Source organism: Synchiropus splendidus, chromosome 10 (assembly GCF_027744825.2).
Source record: "Synchiropus splendidus isolate RoL2022-P1 chromosome 10, RoL_Sspl_1.0, whole genome shotgun sequence".
NCBI classification, from domain to species: Eukaryota; Metazoa; Chordata; class Actinopteri; order Syngnathiformes; family Callionymidae; genus Synchiropus; species Synchiropus splendidus.
In genome coordinates, this window is record NC_071343.1 from 11,153,252 (window position 1) to 11,171,376 (window position 18,125).

General features: G+C 41.9%; 2 protein-coding genes across 2 annotated transcripts; both read right to left on the reverse strand.

The window, feature by feature from the left end:
• Positions 1-279: 279 nt before the first annotated feature.
• plcd4b (phospholipase C, delta 4b) lies at positions 280-12,664 on the reverse strand. Its single transcript, XM_053876940.1, has 16 exons — positions 12,508-12,664; positions 9,864-9,911; positions 9,582-9,740; positions 8,571-8,799; positions 8,003-8,132; positions 7,200-7,431; positions 6,690-6,891; positions 6,178-6,322; positions 4,473-4,625; positions 3,378-3,548; positions 2,532-2,688; positions 2,322-2,438; positions 1,352-1,530; positions 1,129-1,261; positions 910-1,059; positions 280-648 (listed from the first exon to the last, which is right to left on the reverse strand). The coding sequence occupies exons 2-16, from the start codon at positions 9,880-9,882 to the stop codon at positions 557-559; spliced, it is 2,268 nt and encodes a 755-aa protein (XP_053732915.1). The 5' UTR covers positions 9,883-9,911; positions 12,508-12,664; the 3' UTR covers positions 280-556.
• A 1,634-nt stretch (positions 12,665-14,298) lies between these two features.
• On the reverse strand, positions 14,299-17,751 carry cnot9 (CCR4-NOT transcription complex subunit 9). Its single transcript, XM_053877305.1, has 8 exons — positions 17,396-17,751; positions 16,954-17,139; positions 16,757-16,872; positions 16,558-16,667; positions 16,372-16,481; positions 16,059-16,157; positions 15,860-15,951; positions 14,299-14,809 (listed from the first exon to the last, which is right to left on the reverse strand). Exons 1-8 carry the CDS (start codon positions 17,414-17,416, stop codon positions 14,641-14,643), a joined length of 903 nt encoding a protein of 300 aa, XP_053733280.1. The 5' UTR covers positions 17,417-17,751; the 3' UTR covers positions 14,299-14,640.
• Between the last annotated feature and the right edge of the window lie 374 nt (positions 17,752-18,125).

Sequence of the window (18,125 nt, forward strand, 5' to 3'; positions counted from 1 at the left end):
AGCATCAAAGGTCTTCTGTCAGTGTCCTCACACGTTCTTCAAAATTTGACTCCCTGGATCATGCAGACTGAGCTGACCAGTTCCATTTCCAACACCAGTCACTGGTGATGAGCAGGTGAGGCTTCATGAAGCAGTGTCCTCAGAGCTCAGCAGGTGGTGCTCTTGGTTTGAAGTTTTACTGAAACTTGGCAATAATACTAGTATTTCATCTCAGAAAATAATTTCTCATTTCTTTGCATTTTTATTTGTGTCGACCAAACACCACCAGTAATGCTTGACACAGAAACCATAAAAAAACATATTACAACATATTATGCTTAAAAAATATTGCACATGTTGGAATGAATAATACTGATAATAAAAAAAAAAGAAATACTGAATCTTATTTTACACTGGTCCCATGCATGCTCACATCATGTGGAATGATAACACGAGGCTATTGATCACACTGTCAGTCTCATGCAGTCGTTGGTTTGGTTGGATTCATTTGTTTTTTTCTTGTGTTGATCGCGGCAGGAGGTATCTGCAGTCACCAGTCCAGGAGGCAGCATCGCACTCATGTGAGGTCTGTGATACTGATGTTGACAAACAGAGAGGAGGGAGGGATCGCTGTTCCATCTTTTGACAGCAGATGCACGTGACGATATCCTACCACAGGAGAGTTGATTAGTACCCAGCACAGCAATGCAGCATAAACGCAGTGACCAGCCACAACTTCACAACCATCTGCCTACCAGGTTTTCAACAACCTCACTGTGTCTATGATACTGCTATGCAACAGCAGCTACAGAAGACAGTTTCTGAACTGTCCACAGCAGGAAGGTAACATTGCATGAAAGTTTTTGGTGGCTGCAGTGTTTGACAGAGAAGTCGTAGCGGATCAGTGCGCTCGGCTCTCTACTGACGCACCTGGTTGGATGCAGGTAAATGGTAATGTAAACTGTCCCATGAAGTCATTCCTGGATGCCTTGTCATAGTCTTCCACCAGGAAACGAACGAGGGCCAGTTCCGGAGCGTGGATGGAGAAGTTTAGTGTTTCGTTCCAGACGGGGTTAAAACCTGCAGACAGGTGGCAGTAGAGATTGCAATGCACTTGTGACACAGAAGAGGTGATCCTTTATTGTGTACCGTTGTTGTTGATGTGACTGGTCTCTTCCTTGGCCTGGTCTTGTGGAACTCCGTAGACCTCCACTCGGACCAAGGGGTCGACGATCGAGCCCTCTTTCTGGTTGACCTTTGGAAGCTGCTGCCCACTTATCACCTGATAAGCATGGTGGATTCATTTGAGATATTTTCAACTCCCTCAGTCAACCATCAGTGAAAAATCTGGATATGCAAACTGGTGTAGAACCTGGATGGAGAGACGCTGAGGTCTGCAGCCAGGATGTTCCTCAGGCTTCTCGGGGCTGTATTTTGAGTTGGGGTCACGTAGATAGTCGGGTTTAAGGACGTAACCGCAACTGCCATTCTGGCGGAAGAGACCATCATTCAGGTCCATCTCCAGACCGGCTGTCTGGAAGTTCAGAGCCACTTTTGGGAGACAGCAGAAAGGCAAATGATATTATAGATTTCCTGCATCAGCTTATCGTACATTCTCACATGGGACTCGTACAGTAAATGCAAACTGAAACCCAAGGCTACAAGAAACTGCAGAGCCTGTTAGATGGTAAACTATACGTGCATGTGAAGACGCGAGCGTGGGAAAACACATTTGTGTGACTGAATTATGTCTCATTCTTGCTGCTAGTTTGGAAAGTACACATTTTTCTCTCCCTTAACATTGATGGTTTATATGACTGTATGTTCCTTATCAAGGCATAAACAGAAAACCACTTACTTTGAACTGTTTCACAACAGTGTAAACACAATGAACATTCTGTAAATTGCTCTTCTTTATCTGGTAGCATGAGTGTGGTCAGTCTCCATTAAATCACGAGAGGTTGAATTTTTCATTCTTTACTCTGTTTTGTGTCCAAAATTTGGCACACGTTGGAGCCAGTGATGGGCTTATGAGGCTCCATGACACTGTGTCCTTTTTAGCAACCAATCGGTGGCACCTTCTGCTCTGAAATCTTTCGATTTGAACAACCACTTCAATGGAACTGCACATCATTTTTAAACCATGAGCGTCATCTTCTGAGCTCTGAAAATAAGGAGACTGTTTCACTGAAATGGTTGTTGAAATCTTAAGCCTTTAGAGCAGAGAGTGCCATCTAGTGGGCTCTCAAATGAAAACACTGTTTCATGCAGCCTCATAAGCCCATCACTAGGTAAAACATGTATTTTATTTCATCTTCATGTATCTGGTTTAGGGATCTTACCAATCTGGCAGCCGACGCTCCACATATCTTGGGGGTTGAAGTTAGATGAGTCGGTTCTGAGGCCGCTGGGGTAAATCCTGCTCAGCTGTTTGGTGTTGTACTGCACAAAGTCTACCCCTGGAGACAACACAAAATATTGTAATATTATAATTTGTATTACTATAAAAAAAAAATTTCAGCGTCTGGATAGCACTTTTATTTCCCTCGCACCTGCTTCCTTGGCGAGCCTCTTCACCTTGGACTCCGAAAACGACGACATCTCATAACACTTGGCGTGGGAGCGGGCGTGCTCGAAGCCGTGGAAGTGGACGCTCTTGCAGTAGACCACCAAGTCTGACAGCTCCCTGGACAATTTGGAAGCGGATTTCTGAACGACGAGAGGAAAGAATTGCCACCACTGTTCGGCATTTTGCATTCTCAATCCATCTCTTAAAAGGTTTTTTTTTTTTTACCAAGAAACAGACTCTCTTTTTAAAGTGTGTGTACAATCGAAACTACTGTCTTTCTCTTCTGTTCTTAATGTTTGTGTTTCTTAGACTTATCTTCGTTGGTTTGTTCTGGTCTCGCCACTGTGTCTGGTCTCTGCTTTTCCATCTCTCTCAATTATCTCTCCTTCCCTATCTCTGCCGATGTAACTGTGTCTGCTTTTCTTCAGAACCAGGATAAAAAACAAAAACAAGGATGGGCCTACGCCTACAAAAACAACACCGTTGCCTTGTTAAAGAAAAGAAAATGGCTGTTTGAAAGTGTCAAGTGTTTTTGAGGGACATTACTCAAAGTACTCCCCCAAAATGTGACTGAGATTTTAAGGTTCTCTTTCCAGTGATGGGCTGACAAGGCTTCATAAATAGGGTCCTTATTTTCAGAGCTCAGTCGGTGGTGCTCTCCATTTAAAGAGGATATGAGGTTCGATTCAATTGGTTCCTCGAATCCAAAGATTTTAGAGCAGAGAGTGCCATCTAGTGGGCTCTGGAAGTGAGGGCACTGCTTCATGAAGCCTCACCGGCCCATCGCGACTTAACAGGTGAAGTAGAAATGATTGTCCTCCACTCGTACCAGAACCTTCTGCTGGTGGTTCAACGTCTCCAGGTTATCTGCTGACGCACTCCTTCCATCCCCATTGGTCATCTCCTCCTCGTCGCTGAGGTCATCAGTCACGGTTTCGTCCAGGCTTCCCTCTAAACCGCCGATCTTTTTGGCTTTCAGCAAGATCTTTCCCCTCAACTCCTGTGGAATGAGGAAAACCTTTAGGAGTATTTACTGAGACGATCCTTCGGAGGGTTCCGTTTAACTGCCGCCACGTGACGTTATCGATTGTTCTTGAGTGCCCTGATGGAAAGTGTTTCAAAGTTTGACTACTGCTTTCAGGAGATGGAGAAGGAGGGTTTAGAAGACCCAGCTGGACCATTACCAGTAGATATACTGATGAATATTTGATGGTTGCTGAGAGTTCCTCGTGGAATTGACTGGGCTGGTCCCAGGGGGGCAAATGTCAGACTTCCAGTCTGCTGCTTCTCAGTCTGGTCCCTACGGCCACAGTCAAGTGTGTTTCGATTCATAACATGAACACATTACTTATGACTCATTCAGGTACACATCGGAGCTCTTCTGGATTTTTGCTGCTGGTAGCAAGCTTAGTGAAAGTCAAGACCCAGGAGCCACCAAGTCTTGTTACTTGGCGCGTGAGCCATCTAAACGGTTGCCTTTGATCTTATGACACAGGAAGTTGACTGTGCTTAAACTTTGTCTCACAACAAGTAAAGGATTATAGATGACAACATTGATGCAGACACATCAGAAATCAGTAAAAACTGATGTGCGTAGATGCAATTTAAGTTGTATCACAGTATAATAACACCTAGTAAAGTTAAACTTGGTCACCAAAAAGAAACTCTTTGATGGCTTTGAAGTTTTTCAAGGCACTTCTAAGACACACATTGTTCAATAGATAATAACACACCAGCTAACTAACATATTTATACATTTGCATAATTTATGAATAACAGTTTTCTCCGTAATCGGGCTGTTGTGTTAAATGTAAAGGTGGATATACATTTAGAGCTGGGAAGAGACAGACTTGAGGAGTAGTAGTATGGAGAAATTCAAGACTTTCAGAAGAACAATGAGACACTCAACGTGTAATAGTGTTACCTGAGGAGAAGGCAGCTGTTTAGGGACCTGACCCTCTAATAAGGTGGTTTGCAGCATGTGACCGAGGATCTGGCTCAGGTGTTTGGCCATGACCCTCTGCTGCTCCACACCACAGTGGTTCTCCAGGGACAGGATGACGGGGAACTGTGATTTCTGTCAAGCAGAGCAGAGAAACAATCATTCACTTGAAAATTCTTTTTTTTTTAAATCTGGATAAATTGGAGGGTGAATCTAATGAGAGCTTGGCGATGTTTTCAATGCCACTACTGAATCTCAATTTGGTCTGGCTGACAGATGCATAGATGAAATGTTGCTGGATTTGTCCCCATTACCTGTTTAAACAGTCGAGGCTGAAAGACGGCCAAGCTTTCTCCATCACTGTCTCAATGATGGAACGGTCTGCCGGAGGCGATAAGACAGGTGACGCCGTAGCTTTTATATGGCGTCTTCTATTTTAGGGTCAGTTGATTTTACTGTCCTTCTATGATTTGGTTTTATTCGAGCTATTCTGCTTGTACCTAAACTGGTGTTTTATGCTGACTGTCTGTAGTGTGTCATGTTTAACAGTTATGTCAGTACCTGATTTCTCATTTTATATCAATCATTTTTGCAATTTAAGAGCATTATTAAAGGATTATTATTATTAGAAGCAGTAGTTATCGAGGACGTCACTTTGCTTTCAGAAGTGGGCAATACAATGGCTATAACGCAGAGGTGGGCAAATACATTTCCTAAGGGGCCAAGTTATATATAGTGACCGTTGAGAGGGGCCGTCAATCCCCAAGAAAGGAGGGTAAGAGAAAATTGAAAATAAAAATCAAGTGATGACATCACGTGTGATTATGAAATTACAAAATGCACAGAAAATTCTGTTTTGTTTCATTTGAGTCACATTCCATTTAAAGATTTTCTCACACGTTTCAAAATCTACTATCAATTCTGATGTACTTTAAGGGACAAGAAATACTCCTAAAATAGCCAACAGAAAAGACGAAAAATTAAGAAAAATAATTGAACAAGAAAGTTATGTTTCAGTTGCATCGTAATGAACACAAAACAATGCTCAAGACATAAATGTCAGCGTAGTTTCACACCAGGAGGGCCACATAAACACATTTGCATTTGACCCCTGGGCCACACTTTTCCTACATCTGCTATAATGAGTTTTACATGATACAGTATTAGGCTACTATAAAAGCATCTACAACACATTCACATACTCATTTTGTGTTTTAGGTGGAATATTTATATAATATCTTTTCTCATGCATCCTTCTTGAGGGACACTGTTTTTGTCCACTTCCAGCCACCGTAGATCAAGCTATATGCCTCCTGTTTGAGTTTATTAGGTTGAAATAAAGAAAAGTGACACCTATGGTAGTAATAGTTCACCATGGAAAAGTGTTTATATTTATTTATTTGTTTGTTTTAGTCATGTTGCAGTGGAAATTTCCATTTGATTGACTATTTCTAGTGAGAGTAAATGAAACGGCTACTCACTTGTTTGCCAACAAGTTGCTATTCCACGAACCAACCTTAAGAACAGGGACATTCCTGTTTTTAAAAATACTCTGTGCCTTTGTCTGACCAACATTTGTATCAAAATAATGAGAGGACAACAATAATGTCTGCGTTTCCCGCAGCGTCAGGGTGGCCATGCATTGGTATATATGCAACACGTTGGGCTGTAACTGAGACGGTGTTACCTTGAAAGAGTACTCCTTCAGTGTGGCAATGACGTCTCTGAAGAGGATCTTTGATGTCAGAGTGTGACCGTGGTACACCACCGGTTCACCGTCGCTCCCGTCCCAACAGTCGATCTCCACGCAGCGGCATCCTCGCTTCAGAGCTCTGGACAGAGTTGGCGGAGCCCAAACAAGCTGTTTTAATATACTTATTTCACATTATATTTTAATATAAAATGTGAGTATGACACAGTCATTTGCTTGTTTAAAATGTTAATTAAAAAGTTGATTATATATTTTACATGAATATTGCATTTATTACTACGTACATATAGATATAAATTATAAAACTTTTCCTGTTGCATTTAAAACATTTACTTTTTTATGTAAATATAGATATATAAATATTTGTTTGTTTTCTTTCTCCTTTTTTTAATACACCAAATTTATTATGTGTGGCAACATAACGGACACAGCAGATTTACATTATCCAAATGATTTTTCCACATGAATTTTTCAGTCAGATTCCTCACTTGATGTAGGCCTCCAAGCTGCTGTGCCCCCTGAGCTGGTCCTCCAGCAGGTACGTGTTGTGGGACGAGGAGATGAAGTAGTGGCTCAGCGGCTGGCTCATGTCCTGGTAGAGACCCAGGCGGTCATTTCTAAACACAGAGCCGTCCTGAGAGCAGAGGTACTTCTGGAAGCCATCCAGGGACATGGCGCCTTGAGATTTGGCTGAAGAGGAAGGCAACACTGGTCACTAAAGAGGACGAATATATATATATATATATATATATATATATATATATATATATATATATATATATATATATATATAAAGCAAAACAAAAGCATCTGTTTGCTTTTGTTCAGGGATTCCTCCATGTTTGTTGTTAGCTGCCACGTGTCTTGTGCATCAGTGTGATCAGTGAAGCAGGAACTCCTGCACTTACAAAGGTTCCCTGTTGTCTGGAGAGCAAGCACTTAGACTATAGCGTCCATGCATATGATGAAGACATTGGTGACATGTTTGATGAGCTGACCTGATTCTGAAGGTTCGTATTTCTGGATCAGCTCTTTTGCGTGTTGAGTGCTGCCGCTTTCCTCGTGTTGCTCAACCTTCAGGAAGCTCTCCAGCTCGTCCAGGAGCAACTTCTCACCATCTCCAGAGTAGTCCTGGAAGACCTTCCACACCTCGTCCCGCTGAGTCAGCATCTTATAGAAGAAAATGAACTGCTCGATTTCCAGAGAGCCGCTTCCCGACTTGTCTGCCATCTGTCAAAACAAAGACCAGATCAACCTCAATCGCGCTCAAGCACCGGCCCTTTTTCCCTGCATCAGAAAAGTATCCGTTCCTGGGAACCCTTTTTTCTTTATTCTTATTCTTTATTTATTCAGATATTTCTTCATTATTAGTGTTCATGTTGTTTTATAGTTATATATTTTGACTTAACAAAATGCCTAATCTTTTAAAGGTACTCAGTGGACATGACCCTTAGGATGGTGCTCTAACCACTGTAGTGATATTGTTGCTTTATTGATTCTATGTTGTGTTTTATGAAGTAAATATTCCAGTCAATCTTTGTTTTCAATCTGTCATGTGACCGTAAGTAATAGAAATTAATTGGGAAAAAATGGTCAATTCTAATGAAATGATCTAACAACAACAATAACAATGACAATAATTTTGATAATTTTAATAATTGTTGTGAAAAGTCCCATTTTTCTGTCCTGATCGACCACAAAAACGTAAATATTTCGTACTGAGTGAAAGTTTTGTTTAAGACAACTGCAATGAAGCGGTTTAAAAAGCGAAACTATGATAACACTGCTTTGAAACACTCACGGTGAAGAGATGCAGAGCGTGTTCTTCGTTCATCTCAACGTTCATCATCTTCAGAAGCTTCCGCACTTCCTTGAAAGTCATCTTCCCATCTTTGTTCTTGTCGGCCTTTTGAAACCAGTCCCACACCCACCTGACAGGACGCTAAGGAGCTGTGGGCTGAATGTTGTTTTGAAAAAAAAAGCAAAATTGTATTATTCTTATAAACATTGTTGAACTTGTATATGAAGCCACAGCAGCACCCGCTGTGTTCAGCTCCTCTCCCTCTCTAGCTCTAGAAATGCCTAGCCCCTCCCCTCCACCCAAACATAAACACTGTTGAGGTGTAAGGTTACAGCTTAGAAGTGTCTCCTCCTTCATTACAACATTAATAATCAAGTAAAGGAGAATGACTTGACATCTTTAATTAGCTGCTGACACCACATATGGGTGGAGGAGGACTGAGGCTGCCACTGACAGGAGGGTCGGCTCAGAAAAAAAATGAAGAACATACGTATATCCACATTATTAACCAGCATCATTTGGGAAAGAAATCTCATTACGACTTTCAAAACAGTCGCGGTGAGGATACTGGTCCAGGCGTTCCTTCTCGTCCATGTTCTGAGCTCTGTGGACCAACTTGCGAACCCCCTGAATCCAAGCTCGGGCCTCTTCTGGAGTTTCGGCCACCAGGTCCAGGTTTCCTTGACGGCCGTGAAACACCAGCGTGAAGCAAAGGTTGGCAGGAAACTCCTCAGCGATGCTCAGCAACACCTCCGACTGATGCCCCTCACGGACCGCCTCCACGTCATTGACAGAGACTGAATCAACACAGGTGTGTCAGCATTGTGTCATGTCATAATCATTCAAATAAAAAGATGACGCTTTTTTTTCGACTTCTAGTTTCATATAAATTGACAGCATAGCAACAAAAACATGGTTCCAAAACAGAAAGCTACCCATTGTGTTTCGGGATCAACACTTATCACACTGCTGATTTGTTTGTCTGTTTTTTTTTTGTTTTCTTCTTAAATGGGATGTAGTTAAATTGAATTCGAACTGCACCAGAAATACAACAGGTCCTTAAGGCCATGTGAAATCTGCATGTCTCAGGCTTCATTTTATGTCACTTTTACTGGGGAAAATTAGGGCTTAATCTTGAATAACCGCACAAGAGTCAACTCGTGTTTTATCAGTTCTAAATGTAACTTAAAGGAAGGTTTTATCAACACAAGAGTTTAATTTGCATTTAGTTAACTGCTTTAGTGCGATTAAATGAGATATATTGACCAATTGACCATATTGACTTTTTTTACTCTTATAGATTTAATAGTATTCTACTGTGGTATATTAACAATTTTTGGTGAGGAAGTCTACATAATCTGGTTCAGTTAATTTTAGTCATTAAAATGTTTTCCGTTAATATTGAATTTGAAGATTTGTTTCCCCACATGATGTGCATGCAAGACTTGAGTAAAGCAAGCCTACATTTACATGGTTTTAGAAGACGTTACAGTCATGCCATCTTGGTTCCGTAGTTATTTACAAACACTACAAAAACATGACATACTTTGATCAAGCGCAAATCTCATTTGGAACTCACACGTGGAGTGGCCATTTCCTGCCCAGCGAGACTTGTACCAAATGGTCATCCCGTCCTCCAGGAGCCGAAAATGCCGCTGCTTCTTCCAGGAGCGAGACTTGACCTTCCGTAGAGTGGACCCAGCCATCATCACCTTGATGTCTGGGTCGTCACGGATACCTTGACATGACCAATAAAAAGATGGAATTTAAAGTGCTGTTTATAAAAAAATGATGAGTCACTACCATCTTTAAATTTGTATATGAATATGTTTGTTATGGACATGTGGTCTTCAGCACTTACGTGTCGTCTCTGGATCCATCGCTATTTATGAACCATGCCGGTCGAAATCTGCGGTTGGAAAAACTAAGATGTTAGAGTGAAGGAAAAAGAACAGGCGGTTCTCCTGAGTCTCAATCCAGCGTTTCATTCGCCGCCGCCTCTCACTGCCTCTCACATTCTCTGTGGAGCAGCAGCTCCAAGTGAAAATCACAAACTGACGTCAATAGGTCTGACTCAATAAAACTCTGCAGGCTAATGAATCACTGTCATCTGGCCACTCTAGAAAATGAGAGTTGCAGGTCTCCATTAAGCAAAAATCTAAAACTGAAAACGCCATTAATCGAGTAATTCTAGTAAAACTGTTGCCCAAAGTTTGATTCACCCAGAAGATTCATTCAAGTCATGCGATTCAATAATGGGTTGCCCTTTGTTCAATACTTAGTGTTACTGAAACAGCTACTTTTGTTTTTTGAAATTTCCAACACTGCGTCATGGCTGTTCGAGTGAAGTTTGTTCTCTTGACATTTACACAGTCAACTTTTCCATTTTATGTTGATCTAAATCACAATGTATGTTTATTTTCACTGTATAATCCTGGTGTCAAACCCAGTGGTCCGCAACAGATTACATATAGTTGGCTCAGCTTCCCATAAACTACATCACCTGCAGTGCATGTCAGTATCACATTCAACAAATATTAGTGTTTTCATGTCTCTGATTTATCCCAAAAGGTATGAGGAAATTCCATGAAACATGGGAGCCCAGATGCCACGTGTTAAAAGGAGGACCGTTTATATATTGTGACACACAGGGAGGATTATACTGAGGTTAGCTTGCAGTTATGACAAGAGAACCTGATATTCCTCACTGTTTACGCTTATATACAGTGGTACCTCGGTTTTCGAACGTCCCGGACTTCGAACAAATTGGAGTTCGAACAAAGCTTTCGAGATGCTTTTGCTTCTGATTTCAAACGAAAATCCAGAACTCGAACGCTCCCGAAAAAAGCCAGAAAAAACATAACGTGCGCAGACCGATCAGCTGACCCACGACACGCTTTGTTATTGTGTATAACGCAGCCTCTGTATGCAGACGTGTCCCGTTAGCTACATTTACTGACTGTTTTTTCTTCATACTGAGGTGTAAAACCTTTCCTGTCTCCGCACTGGACCGTGGTAGAGTGTCACAGGGGAGGTGCTCGCTCTCCACACCTCCACTCCAGGGTTTGATGTCCTGTTGTGGGCTGGAGCTGGGACAGGGATGAGGCGAGTCTGGGACAGAGCCTGACTTGGTTTATGACTTTGTCACAGCCAAACTGCACAGAAGCGCACATTCAGTGCTGGACACGCACCGGGCACCTCTTCACTTCTGGAGAGACGTCACTCACTCGGCAACCCCTCCCACATGCAGCGGCCACACACATAGAGGAACAGCGTACCTGCAGCAGACACTCTACATTCACTCCTACAAAAGACTGTTTTAAGGCTTGGAACGCATTGTGGTTGAGAACCGAGGTACGACTGTACTGTTTAAGACTACTATTTACAGACTGTTCAATAAATGTGAATGAAAAATGACGCAAACTGTATTTAAAATTTCGTCAATTTCTGTCCTTGGGCTTGGGTCGCTACGTCACATTACAAATTGGCTAGGTCAATATTTGCTACAGCTAGCTCAGCTTTGTATATGTCTGTTTTGCATAATGTTTAAAGTCATCACCTGAATTTGTTATGCTGAAGTTGGCAGCAGTTAACTCATTATATTTCTTACTTACATTAAGAATGAAATTAGCATGTAACTGCCATCATTACTTTGATGTTTGTTACATTGGATTTGTTTCCAGTAGCTCTTGTCACACAGAAGTATGTTACAGTGTTATTCCCTCTCCTTTTTATTTGTTGCATTTCTTACGTTGACCTTCGCAGAATTGGTTTTCTACATTGGCTCTTACATTCAACTGTCTTATTGCATGCATTTGTCACATTTCCGTCCCTTAAGTTAGTCATGCTGATGTCCGTTTGATATGCACGGTCCTCTTAAAAATGTTTCCTTGAGATAAACTAGTGGTCAAACATAAACTTGATCTCTGATGAAAAGCAAAAGTTAGCCTGAGTATTCCCACCTGACACTGATCTTTTCCTCTCATTGTCTCCTGAAACAACACAGACTACCCTGCTCCTCCTCCTCCTCCTCCTCCTCCTCCTCCTCCAATGGTGTGCTGTAACTTCGCAAACAACAATCATATTGTGTAATTCAGAGCCATATCCCAGCAGTTATCCTCCAATTTGAAGTCAGGCGTTTAAGCAGCATTCTTAAGATGGTTTATTTTTGGGGCGACAAAGTCGTGGATGAGTCACTCACTGGGGAGTTGCTGACCACAAACACTTAGACATGACTCATGGGACTGAATGGAAATTGGAAATAACTCTTTCATGAAAATGATTTTAGTACAAGCTTCATACATGTCCTCTGCCAGGGGAAGTTTCCTCTTCCAACGAGAGATCAAGCTTTCCTGCACTTCATTGCATTTTAAGGAATGTACAACTGAATTCCATACATACACTGACGAGGCCGAGATGCACAGCGGATTAGAAACAGAGGTTGTAATATGAGACAGAATGCCTATTGGTATTTAATGCATCTGCAGTTGACAAGTTCGACTTACCAAAAGTGTAGCTTCGGCTGAGGATGGGAGGCTGCTACGGTTTTCCGAGTATGGTTGGACGTCCAGAGAGGTGTGTGTCCAGATTTTGGCACAGTTTACTGGGCTGCTGGCAGGAAAAGGCTAAGCGCGTCCAGTGGGATGGCTGGCTCAGCCTCCTTTACTCTCCTCTTACTGCTCTGCTCAGGAAACCTGACTCCCTCTGCAGTTGCTGGTACGTTCTGCTCCCTCCCTCTGCGTCCTCCCCTTCTACTCCCCCGTCCGTCCTTTTCTTTCCTGCCCCTCCCGCACCCCATAACCGACAGCAAAGCACCAGCTTGTTCATAACTGGAGCCATATTTCCCTAATTCTCACTAGAGCTACGGTGCTGGAAGAAAGGTCAAAAGAGGTCAAGTGCATACTGTATATATCCAAAAGATATTATCAAGAAATTACGCACCTCACCTACCCTTTTTTAAACCCCCAGAAATATGTTTTGTTGCTTAGAGATCTTGACTTATTGAAGTGAGGAGATGTGGTTGCCAAAGGTTGCATTTCAGATTTTGATATTATGTCACTGTTTCTGTTCATTTTAAACTAGTAGCGACAAACATGTCTGTTTTTTGTGAGGAATTTAAAATCATTTGAATCCTTCTTCTGGTTTTTGCATTTGGCATTTGCACCTATGTAGTGATGAGCCGGTGAAGTTCATGCAACAGTGTCCTTAGTGTCAGCGCTCAGATGGTGGCGCTCTTGGTTTTAAAATGATGTGAGGTTCCATTGAAGCTGTATTTTAAATCCAAAGATTTTAGAGCAGAGAGTGCCATCTAGAGGCCTCTAAAAATGAGGACACTGTTTCATGAAGCTTCACCAGCCCATCACTACACCTATGTCTCTCTTGAATTTCACTGCAAGCAGGAATGTTTTAGGAGAACCTTGTTGTCAAGAGGGGACAGACTGGTCATGAAACCAGACTTCACACAGACTTTACAAATATGCATGACCTTTATATATATTTCTGACCTATCCAAGTTGTATAGTTAGAGAAGTAAGCTTAGCTTCCTTGCATGCCAAGCCTTCTTCATCTCTTCTTGGCTCAGTGGCACTTCAATTAATAATATATTACTATTGAACTTTTATCATCACTTTTGAAATGTCCGGATGATAATATTTTTCAAGTGTTTACATGTTCAGCAAACAACAAAACATTTCTTTCTCAGCTGGGATTTTCTACCGATGGCCCTAATGTGCTTTTCCTGGAGCTACTTTGGAAGCTAAAAGGTGAGCAGACGTGGCTCGCAGTCTGAAGTGCAGGGCTATGATTTGCTCACAAATGGAAGAGTGAAGACATTTCCCCATTAAGCCTGACAGTGTGAGGATAATGGAGCCAGTGGGAACCATCATCAGTCAGCGTATGAAGGGTAGGAAAATTACAGTAGAGTGGGCATCTCGGCTGTCGGGGTCCAGCTTTAGGGTTGAGCTGTTTGGTTGCGCACGTTCTCCGGAAAATGGTCGGAAGTCTTTAGTGTATCTGGATAGATATAGTGGATTGAGTGGACTTCAGTGATTGTCAGATTTAAACTCAGGACAATGGGTAGAAAAACATTTCAAGGACTCAAAACCTTTTCCAGGAAGGGCTCTGTCTCCAGCGAAATGATGGTTTCTCTTTAACCATTTTCTGATGACTTCTTGGTTTGAGTTAGAATTTCAGCCTGAAACTAATATAGGCAGCCACATTGTCATGGTGATGTGTCAATGGATGGCAATTTTAAGCAAAACATTGATTTCATTTAAATTCTAAGACAAGTTCCTGTTTGAAACGTTTCACTTTTATTTTCGCATTAACAGGAAAAGCCAACAAAAAAAGGCCGTGATGATTCAGAAGGTGGCAGTGACAATGACGACAAAAGAGGAGGGAAAAAAAACAACAACCGGATATTAGAATCATCAGTGTTTCGGCCAATTTCCTGCTTGTTGAGGAGTCAGTGCCAGATCCAAAGTGGATTCCAAATACACTCAAATGTCAACACTGGCTTCAAATCACTCAAAGACAAACTGAAACTAAGATGGAGGCGATTCCACCTGTCCAAAAGCAAAACTCGATATTCAGCCCTTTTCAGACAGTCTTAGTGATGCGTCCAATTGGTCAGGTCCTCGTCACTGCGGAGCCAGTGGGATGCCTCGTGCGTCGGTCACCTGACCTTCCTGTAGGTTCTTGACCAGTTGGGCGAGCCAGCGCTTGGTGGTGGTGTCGTCCTTCAGCACCTGGGCGAAGGTGCTGTCCTTCAGCTGGTCTGGAAGACACTGGCGCAGGGCTTCTCTGGCTCTGGTGAGGAAGAAGTACCAAACCATGGAAGAGAATCAGCTTCAGTCCTCCCACAACACAAAATACAATCATTCTTGTTGACACTAAAATGGTGGGGGGGCTGCCTGAGAGATGCATTTCATTGAAGAGGGCTTTTAAGACCCTCAAGCAGGCGCTGAACATAGGATAACTTTGAGCAAGTTGGAGTCAGGAGGGTGTTTAGGCAGGAAATCTGTCAGTGAAAAGCAACACCGATCACGATTCGCCATGTTAAGGTGTGTAGAGACTGTTTATTCATGATCACTGTTTTTAACATATTTAAAATACTACAGCAGTAGATTTTCATCAGATCAAATCGTTTTCAGAAACTTACGATCATAACTTTGCATTGTACCGAAAGCCTTGTCATGTCGAAGTCACTGCAGTTCAGTGTTGCAGAGAACAAAACACACACTTCCAGATATGGCAATCATTGTGTGCCGTATATTGGCTTCTTAGTTTGAGCCTAATGAGCCACCGTATTCTTTGGAGCTGTATGTTGTGTGCCATGGTTTACAAAAAAGCTTAATGAAAAGCAATACAAACAGACTTGCTAAAGTACTCCACCTGTCGTCCATACAGTCGCTGTGGTCAAGAGTTCTACACATGGATAAGACGGCATGATCAAGCGAATGCCAAAACAACCACACCAGTTATGCGCCACTTCTGAGGGAGAACGGAGCTTGGCACGAGACAGACTTTAACCCTTGTTCTTGTAGCTGTGCACCATCATTAGAAAGAAGAGCAACAAGGAGCTTTTTGTTGACAGAGAGTACAAGAGTGCACGCCTCACTGCTCCTAGATAGATTTGTGTCCGCCCCCCGAAAAGGGTTTTTTGGGAGTACATAGTCAAACAGGTGAGCATTTTCTTGTTTCTTTTCTTAACCACATGGGGGCAGTGAATCAATGGCTTGACAAAGGCAAACTTCTAGGCTATAAAAATTCTTGACGTTATTATTCACTAAATAAAGACTATTGTATCCATACATAACATGGCCACACTAGGTTGCCATTGTGCAAATGGATGCTCACCTGAGATTGTCCGACAGGCGCAGGTAGCAGCGAACAACATGCTTCAGCAAGCGAGCTGACGGTTCTTTAGACAACTGCAGAACCATTTTACCCTGAAGGAGAAACATGATGATATTGTTGATATCAACCTTTTTTATTACAGCTGTTCACCACTTTCCAGTTAATCTCAAATGAGGGAGAACATAACAAGTGCACTTACTAGGATCATGGCCACGTGGGAGAAGCGCTCGTACGTCTGGCAGATGTAGGCCAGTCCGGTGTCATCTAGCAGGATCTTCTGCAATATGAAAGTAGCAACCTGTGAAAGGAAAAAAAATGAAACTGTTTGCATTCATTATTTCAGTTCAAGCGAGGCTAGATATCTATGTCATAGATTAGTTTTTCAATTAGATCACAACATTCACTGCATGAAACACTGAAAACTTTTTCTTTCTCAAGTTTCAATTGTGTGAAACAAGTTTACAGAGTCAGTCTACAGCGAATGTGACTTTCATCAAATGCTGGACAAATACCGTTTTGGACAGCTCGCTTCCTGACTCCATAATCCGAAGGCAAAGCGGAATGATTTCTGTGGTAAGGAGGAAGTTGATCACTTCTTGTTCATCTGTTTTCACCAATGCACCTGAGGCATAAAGGAAAAAAACGGGTCAGCATGTATGCAAATGAATGGGGTGACATCATTTCTTTAAAAGTCTTACCAATGACTCCCAGGCTGGTGAGTCTAAGGTACTCAAAAGGTCTTGTTTTGCTCACAGTGTGAAGAAAAGGATAGAGGAAGAGAGGGATGTGGGCAGCCAGAAAGGCTGATCTGTTGCAGAAGATATGATCAGTTCATGTTTTACACTAAGTTGAGGCTCCTACACTTTACGCAATAAGTCTTTTTGAACTGATGCTCACCTTGTCTCCGGGTGAGAGGCGACGCACTGCAACAGCGCCAAGGCATTGCATACTCTGTTCGACTGGTGGGCAGTGAGGGTGGGTGGGTTTATGGATGGATAGATGTTTACGATCTCCTTCATAGAGAACAACAAGGGCTGCGTTAGAACACTGATCAATTGAATGTCAATGAAATAAATGTTATCAAATTGCTTTACCTGCAACAGTGCAGCAATGGTGCCACATGAATGCCATAGCATGGGAGCCAGATCAGGAACAGACTCCCGTTTTTTACTCAGTTCTAGGAGGGCATTTTCTCTGGTCTCAGGACTGGACAGCTCGTTGATCCACTGGTAGATTTTCTCTCTGTCCACCTGGGCCAGGGCTGTGACGTTTGATACCGCCTATTGCACAAAAATACACAAAGACTGATTATCTAGTTACACTACTACTCGAAAAAAATCACTGGCCTTGACAGATCATGAATTTAATCAAACAAAATGTTTCCAGTAGCTCGTGCAGATAATTAGCATTCAAAAATAACTAAACGTTAAACAGATAAAGACATGTATATATATGTATATATATGTATATATATATGTATATATAATAGATATCACATCCGCGTTGCCAAAACAAAAGCTTATTTGGTAAACTTACTGCTCCCGTGGCCGCCAGCATCCTCCGTAGCACCAAAGAAGGTCGTTCTTAAAATAAAACCGAATATACGTCACTTTGTTTTATTGTGAAAACTACTTCAGCTGCGACTTCTTCAAGTTGGCGCAACAAACGCGACACAAACAGCTAAACCGAGCTAGCCGCTAGCTGCTAACTGATTACATGTACGCTTTGCACCGCATTCCAAAAGGCAGATGCTGATTTTTAATAAGCAAACGACCACGGGGGTGTTTAATGTTGTTCAGAAAATACGTTATATCCCATTTAAATATAGTAATGGCTTCTAATGGAGCAGCGTAATGTTTGTCAGCGTAGGATGAGGAAAAACTGCCGATAGTGTCATTTCTGCGCATGTGCGAGAGCGCCGAACTACCGGTGACGTCACTACAGACCCGCCACAAGGACAAAACACCACTGGAGTTTCCGAAAATTTTAATTGAAAAGCCATCCATTTTTCTAAAGCACAACTTCAACTTATAAGCCATGAAGCTATCTTTCTTTAAAAAAAAAGAAAAGAGAAAGAAAAAACGCTGCAGTTCATTTTACTCATTTAAAATTTTTTCAAATTTGATAATTCACAATAGCAATATTAATAAATATGGAATACGATAGATTTAAATCAGAATTTTATCATGTTATTGCCAATTGTTGTTGTTATTCTGGTATGTTGCAGACAACATAATTATATTATATAATATAACACGTGACCTCA

Excerpts from the sequence above, each read along its gene's own strand:
- plcd4b (XM_053876940.1), bottom strand. Across the intron at positions 6,323-6,689 it reads AGCTTGGAGGCCTACATCAA|AGCTCTGAAGCGAGGATGCC; the intron begins GTGAGGAATCTG and ends AACTCTGTCCAG. Across the intron at positions 649-909 it reads ATTTACCTGCATCCAACCAG|GATATCGTCACGTGCATCTG; the intron begins GTGCGTCAGTAG and ends CTCCTGTGGTAG.
- cnot9 (XM_053877305.1), bottom strand. The coding sequence starts at position 17,416 with ATGCTGGCGGCCACGGGAGCA. Across the intron at positions 16,873-16,953 it reads CCATTGCTGCACTGTTGCAG|GAGATCGTAAACATCTATCC; the intron begins GTAAAGCAATTT and ends TTCTCTATGAAG. Across the intron at positions 15,952-16,058 it reads CCCACGTGGCCATGATCCTA|GGTAAAATGGTTCTGCAGTT; the intron begins GTAAGTGCACTT and ends TTTCTCCTTCAG.